Source organism: Miscanthus floridulus, chromosome 18 (genome assembly GCF_019320115.1).
Source record: "Miscanthus floridulus cultivar M001 chromosome 18, ASM1932011v1, whole genome shotgun sequence".
In the NCBI taxonomy this organism is placed as follows: Eukaryota; Viridiplantae; Streptophyta; class Magnoliopsida; order Poales; family Poaceae; genus Miscanthus; species Miscanthus floridulus.
Window position 1 is genome coordinate 13,520,981 of NC_089597.1, and position 7,680 is coordinate 13,528,660.

The 7,680-nt window shown below is 53.9% G+C and overlaps 1 protein-coding gene across 1 annotated transcript; it reads left to right on the forward strand.

Moving 5' to 3' along the window:
- Nucleotides 1-6,441: 6,441 nt before the first annotated feature.
- Nucleotides 6,442-7,365, forward strand: LOC136523314 (uncharacterized). The gene has a single exon (XM_066517034.1). It carries the CDS (start codon nt 6,442-6,444, stop codon nt 7,363-7,365), a length of 924 nt encoding a protein of 307 aa, XP_066373131.1.
- The last annotated feature ends 315 nt before the right edge of the window (nt 7,366-7,680 follow it).

The window sequence follows — 7,680 nt, forward strand, 5'->3', positions numbered from 1 at the left end:
AACAGCTCACCGGAAATGCCGTTGCTCGCGCCCACCGAGGGTAGCATGGCATCTTCCACCCCTCCTTCCGAGCGAAAAGGAAGCGCGAGGGTCGAATAAAAAGTCAGGAGAATCCCTGACGGCCCTCCTGCTCCGCGCAGAGGCAAAGGGACTCTTTCTGCAGAACATTGCCGAGGCCCAGCGACTTGGGCTCGCACACGAGGGGGCTCGGCAAAACAAACCCTCCTTCCGAGCGAAAAGGAAGCGCGAGGGTCGTTCAAAAAGCCGGAAGAACTCCTGACGGCCCTCTTGCTCCGTGCAGAGGCTAGGGAGCTGCTTCTGCAAAAGACGCCGAGACCCCGCGACCTAGGCTCGCACCCGAGGGGGGCTCGGCGGACAGACCCTCACGCGCGAGGGGCGAACCAAAAGCCAGGGGACCTCTGACCGCTCTCTCGCTCCGTGCGAGAGACTCGGGGGCTCCTCCTGCAACTTTGCCGAGACCCAGCGGCTCAGGCTCGCACACGAGTGGGCTCGGCAAACAGCCCCCCGTCCGAGCGAAAAGGACGTGCGGGAGACGGACAAAAAAGTCGGGAGGACCCCTGACCGCCCTCTCGCTCCGTGCGGAGGCTCGGGGGCTCTTCCTGCACCCAAGATAAAAACAAGCGACCCGAGCCCGTTACGGTCCAGGGGTTCGAAGGCTGGGCCCCCAGGGGTTTCGATGGCTGCCCCAGGGCAAAAGAGTCAGGGACGACTACGGGCAAGCCTGTACGAGCGCGCCCTGTGTCGTGTCCGAGACCGGCAGGGAGGTCTCCGAATGGGATCCCACCATAGGGAGGCGCCGAGCCACCGAGGCCCAGCGAACGGCCTCGGCACCCACTAGAGAAACCCGCCGGTATTCTTGGAGCGCGTCTCCGGACCGCTAGCCGACCCCCAGCGAACGGGGTACGGGCCTCCACTCGGACTTACCCGATAACAGCTCACCGGAAATGCCGTCGCACGCACCCACCGAGGGTAGCACGGCATCTTCCACCCCTCCTTCCGAGCGAAAAGGAAACACGAGGGTCGTACAAAAAGCCGGGGGAACCCCTGACGGACCTCTTGCCCCAGGCAGAGGCTAAGGGGCACTTCCCACAGCATCGTCGAGACCCTGCGATCCGAACTCGCACTCACGGGCCCGGCAAACACAATAAAAACCCCTCACTCGAAAGAGAAAAAAGCCCCTGGAGAAGTAAAATCACTCCCCCAGGGCCTCGGGGGCTACACCCGGCGGGTGCGCTCGCGCGCACCCACCGAAACCTCGAGTACAAAGCGCCATCCTGGCAGGAACTATCAAGAGCCAATTCTCGTCAGAACCTCAGGGGGAGTGCCTCCACTCCCCCCAAGGCCCGGGGGCTACTGTCGGATACCGCGAGAAGGGGTACCCTAAGCAAGAACAAAAAAACGATTGCTTAGACTTCGTAAAAGATCGAAACCAGTTAAACACCGCTGGCCTCGGCCAATTCTCCGACTCGCCCGAGGCCCCCTCACCGCTGACCTCGGGCGATCCCCCACCGAAGACCTCGGCCGCCCCCTCGTCGCAGGCCTTGGCCGGGCCGCCGACCCTCCGTCTCGCGCGAGGCAGGCTCGGCGGCACTCTGCTGCCTCTTCCTTCACCCGACCCTCTGACAAAACGTCGTGTCACATTACCTCAGTCAACTGCAGCCTCTGGCATCGGCCGCATGCTCAACACAGTACAGAGGAATGGCCGACGGGACAGGAGACAGGACTGGGCAGGGGTTACCCGCCACTATGCCAACCACTATGCGCATGGTTGACGCCCATGCCTCACTATGCTGCCAACTCCTGCTCCGAGAACAACGCAGCATGGGGAGCCATGACTGGGATACTGCGACCTCGGAATCAGTAAGACAAACGAGATCTCAGCCAGAAATCTCCGATTCGCCCGAGGCCCCCTCGCCGAGGCCCCTTCGCCCGAGGCCCTCTCGCCGAGGCCTCAGAAGAAGTACCGATTGTCCGATTCGCCCGAGGCCTCCTCGCCAAGGTCTGCGACTCTCCTATTTCGCGCGAGGCCGACTCGCCACCAGCCCCGCGACCACCGCTTTGACCAGACTACCCCAGCTGGACATCACATCTAATCAAGGCGCTCAACCACTCCGACAATCACACGACGGCACAGTACGGCGAAGTGACAGACCAGCACGTCAGCGCCCTACCATCCACGACGGGACTATGCAGGGGTTACCAGCAACTGTGCTGCCTAAACTCCTGCACCAAGGACGAACACGACGTGGGGAGTCAGAACTGGGTTCCTGTGACCCCGGGACCAGCGAACTGACCGAGTTCCGCCTCGCCCGAGACTCCCGATAGGGCCTCAGACGAGCTGGCCATGCTCCGCCTCGTCCGAGGCTGGGCTCGTCCCGCAACCTCGTCGCCTCCGCCTTAAAAGTCGCTCTAGCGAGCTGTCGCATCCAATCAATGCGTCCAACCGCACCCACTACGTAAGCCACGATCGGTAGTGCACCGCGACAGGAGCGACGGGACAACGGTCAAATCACCTTTTTACCATCCCTTGCTGACAATACAGGGTACCATATCCTGTAGACGCACGTTCCGCGCTGATTCCACTTAAGTCAACTACGACGATGGCCGCCAAGACCCCGCATTACCGTCTACAAAGGCCTCGGCACAGCAGGCCTCGGCACGGCGGGTCTCGGCCTCGGCACAGCGGGTCTCGGCCTCGGCACAACCGACCACAGGAGTCCCCAGGCCTCGGCACTTCACCAAGTCAACAAATGTACAGGAGCGCAGCAGGTCGCCAGCCTGGAGGCCATACCGACTAGACACCGACGGGAACTCCCACGACGCCGCGCTGCTCCGGGGAGCAGAACACGTCAGCAAATAGTAAACTTCTCATGTACTTCTGGCTTCCTCCTTGAGGCTATAAAAGGAGGTAGCCGGTGCCATTTTAGAAAAAAGGGAGAACAAGAAGACGAACGCCCCAATAGAACTACACGCTTCCACGCTGCTTGGGAACAACGTCTCAAGCAGTCCGCACCACTCTCGCCGAGACCTGGGGCTAGCTCCCTCTCTCACCTAGCTTGTAACCCCTACTACGAGCACTCAGGTGCAAGGAATACAAGATCGACCTCTCAGACTGGACGTAGGGCCTCGATCGCCTGAACCAGTATAAACCTTGTGTCTCTTTGCATCACCATCCGGGATTAGGGGCACGCAGCACAAATTCACTCGTTGGTTGAGGGACCCCCGGTTCCAAAACACCGACACTCCTAAACCTAAACCATCTTCACCATGCTCAAGATGGCACATGACACTACCAAATCGAGCTATAACACTACACCACCCTTTAATCCAATCTCTCATAATAAATTGCTAAACATAGCAATGTCTAGCTATTGACAGACTTGAAAATTTCTAAGTTTTTTAGCTGAATTTGATTTCCATTTGCGATTTCTAAGCTAGCGAAAATATTAGCTAGTAATATCATTTTTCGACCGTAAGTATTTCTCTGGCATCTAAAAAATTTGTACCTCCAACTTTATTAAAGTGACACATATGTGTTCTATAACATTTTTGCTTAATAAAAATTGGTTTTCAACCTTAAGTGATACAACATGACTATTGAATCAACTTTCGTTTCGTATTTTTATTGATCGTTTTGAGTTACGGAAAATGATCTATACACTTTATTACATACATTAACACATAAACATGATGCTCATAACATGTTTTAATAAATGATTTACGGTGTAACACCGAAGATGTTACATTCTCCTTTTGCCGTTTTATCAGCCAGCTAATCAAACCCGTATTTGAGGAGTGAGTGCACGAGATCACGAAAATGCTCTTCCAAACAAATACTACACATATGGTTTTTTTGATGTTTTCTTGTTAATCAGTCAAAGCATTGGAGGTTCAATTGAATTCCAGACCTCGTTTAGCATGCCTCCGGCTTCATCTCATTGCTATATTACACAAAGGAGTTGAAGTCGAGTGGAGCTCCATCAGATGAGACCTTAGTCAAAACGGCATGTAGCTACGCCAATAGCTGCTTATTGCTGACCCGATGAAATACACTCTAGGATTGCAAACGCTCTGGTCCTACTTGGAACACGAGAATTTTTCATATTCTTGCATTTTGCACGTGAAGACGAGCTGATTCCTATGAAATTTCTACATAATTCCTATAAAAATCATGCATTCCAAACAACCCCTCAACATTTTTCAAAAAATCTATGGAGAGAAACTTTTAAACTCTCGTTAGTCACTACAAGTAACTTTTGGAGTATTCATTCAGTTTACAAACTTGAGCACCCCATGAAGTTTGCGTTTGCTTTTTTCTGTGCATGTTGTTGAACCAGGCAACGAAATAGGGGTAAGCTTCTATCTCCTTTTTTTCTCCCAAGTACTCTCTTTATCCAAAAAGAAGTTATAATTATGAAATTCATATCGGTCAAATAAACTCAAACTTGATCAAATTTATAATGGATAGTATACTTATGTCTTCGAATAAGTTTATTATGAAAATATACTCCCTAATTAATCTGATACGTACAGTGCAGCAGGATAAGTTCAACGAACCTACCCATGACGAGAGGAACACTCCTAGTATTTTGGTCGGAGGATCTTTTGCGGCCTCACCGGTCGTCCACGGGTTGATTGTCCCACCTGGACGCCACAAATCACTAGTAGCCCACCGAGAAAATCAGAAAACGGTGGGAGCGCATCCCAGTCCCAGAGGCGGTCAAGGGCCAGCTTGTCAGCATGTCTTCTACAGTGCCAGTGTCTCACTCTGATGAAGTATCCACAAGTAAGCAGGCCAGGCCCGTCCACGAGCGCCGGCCCAACGTTAGGCTAACTGGCCCAGAATGGAAGGCATAGGATAGAAGTATAAATACTGGAGTGAGCAAGGATGAGAGGGACAGGAGGGAACTATGCTGTAGTTATTTTCTTCTAAGCACTTTACTGTTAATTCACATGCATTCAGTTAGTATTCCAGCCGAATATTCCTATCTTGTTCTTCTTCCCGAGCAAGGAACTTCCCCGTGCTCACAATTGGTATCGGATTTGCTTTTTTCGATCCTGCTCGCCTCCCTCGCCGCTCCATCCTGATCCGATTCATTCTCCTGTATCGAGCTGGAACACCACGAGATCCACCACGAGCACTTCACCCGCCTCCGCCGCACGCTGGGCGCCATGGATCCACAGCTCAAGGTCATCCTCGACGAGATCCAGAAGTCCCGCGACGACTACAACCGCCGCTTCGACAACCACGACGAGCAGTGGAAGGGTCGGTTCGCTGACCTCGACCGCGCCCGCGCCGACCGCGCCGCCGCCGCCGACCAGCGCTTCGACGCCCTCGAGTCCACCTGCTCCGAACTCGCCTCCGACATCGGCAAGCGGGTCGCCGATATGGAAGCTCTGCGCGGCGGCAAGCTCACCTCCGACAGCGCCGACCGCGTCACAGCCCTCGAGGTCGCCACCACGGATCTCGGTGCCTGGCGCCCGGAGATCGAGGCCCTCGTGGACGATCTGAAGGTCGAGGTGAAGAAGCTCTCCCAGGCGCCTGACCGCAAGGTGTTCGACGCTTCGCCGCAATGATTCAGCGTTAGCACTTCTTCTTCCTCGATGCCTGCTCGTGCTCTGGCCGGTGCGGCCGTCGAAACGCCCAGTGGGCACGGCGTGGTACCTCCTCCCCGAGATGTTGGGTTTGGGTCAGCCGTGACTTGGACCAATGTCCCGGCCATGGGTAAGCTTCCCGACCCTCCTCCTGCTCCATCTTTACCCTTCCATAGCATGTCATCTGCCGCTCCTTCATTACAGTTTCACCCCATACCATCAACCATGCCTCGCCAAACACCTCCCCTTCCACATCGCCCACCTCCGCCACCCCCACCCCCTCCGATCACCATACCGCCAAGACCACCAATCCACCAACCCATGTTCCACTCTCCTTCACCCAATTTCCACCGGCACAACCCCAACCCCGGTCGCTTACCCAAGCTTCCTTTCAATAGATTCAATGGTGAGAATCCTCGCCTTTGGCGTTCCAACTGTGAAAAGTACTTCAACATGAACTCTGTTGATCCTTCTATGTGGGTTAGTGTCGCATCCATGTACCTCGAAGGCACTGCTGCGTGCTGGTACGAATCCATTGACAATACCCTAGCCATAGCCACATGGACAACCTTCTGCCAAGCACTCCATTCCCGCTTTGACCGTGATCAGCACGAGGCTCTTATCCGTCAGTTTTTCCAAATTAAGCAAACCAGCACCGTTTCTGAGTATGTTGATCGTTTCACCAAGCTTATCGATCAGCTCAAAGCCTACTCCACATCTACTGACCCACTCTTTTATACCATGAGATTCGTTGATGGCCTTCGTGTCGAGCTCAAAGCTATTATTCTAGTTTCTCGCCCCCAGAGTTTGGATGTTGCGATTTCCATGGCTTTGGTGCAGGAAGAGGTGGGCGCCCCATCGCCAGCTCGCGCGCCTTACAAGGGTGATTGGGCTACGTCAGGCAAATTCACGCCGCGGACGGCGTTGCCGCTGCCTCCTCCACCACCACATGTCGAGAAGCCGCAAGCTGTGCCTGCGGCAACAGAGACGCCTGGCGCTGCTTCCCTCGACACTAAACTTTCCGCGGTCAAGGCTTATCGGAGGGCCTTGGGCCTCTGTTACAAGTGTGGGGAGAAGTGGAGTAAGGGCCACAAATGCAGTCAGCAGGTCCAGCTTCACCTCGTCCAAGAGTTATGGGACTTATTGCCTGATGATGCTGACCAAGCTCTAGCGCCTACGACACCAACAGACGCAGAGCAAGCATTCTTGGCCATCTCTCTGAGTGCAGTTACTAGAACACCAGCACCTCGTACTGTCCGGTTTTCAGGCAGTATTCAAGGCCACCCCATAAATATATTGTTGGATTCCGGAAGTTCTTCTTCCTTCCTCGGTGCTGCAGTCGCTGCTCGTCTTCAGGATGTTGCTGTTCAGGCCACTCCTTGTACCGTCCGCATCGCTGGTGGCGGATCCTTGCACAGTCCTTCTACATTGCTCAGGGTACCATGGTCAATTGGGCAGTATTCATTTACATCTGATCTTCGTGTTCTTCCTTTAGCTGCATTTGATATGATAGTCGGCATGGACTGGTTGGAATCCTTTAGCCCAATGCATGTCCATTGGAAGCATAAGTGGCTCAGCATCCCTTATGAGGGCCATTCTGTGATTTTGCAAGGTGAATTGGCTGACTCACCAACTGAGCTCCTCTTCCAAGTGTGTACAGTGGACCACCAATCGGATGCTTCAGTTACTGATCGTTTACCTGTCGAAGTGCAAGCACTGTTGGAGCAATTCAATGATCTTTTCCAGTAGCCTGACTCTCTTCCTCCATCAAGAGCGTGCAATCATGCTATTCCTCTTTTGCCAGGGGCTCAGCCATTTTATATCCGCCCCTATCGCTACCCGCCTGCACTGAAGGATGAAATCGAGCGCCAAGTCGAGGAGATGTTAACTCAGGGTCTTATCCAACCGAGTACAAGTCTGTTCTCCTCACCTGTGCTACTGGTTAAGAAGAAGGACAATTCCTATCGGTTCTGTGTTGATTTTCAGAAGCTGAACTCTCTTACAGTCAAGTCTAAGTATCCAGTTCTAGTCATTGACCAGTTGCTCGATGAGTTGCATCAGGCC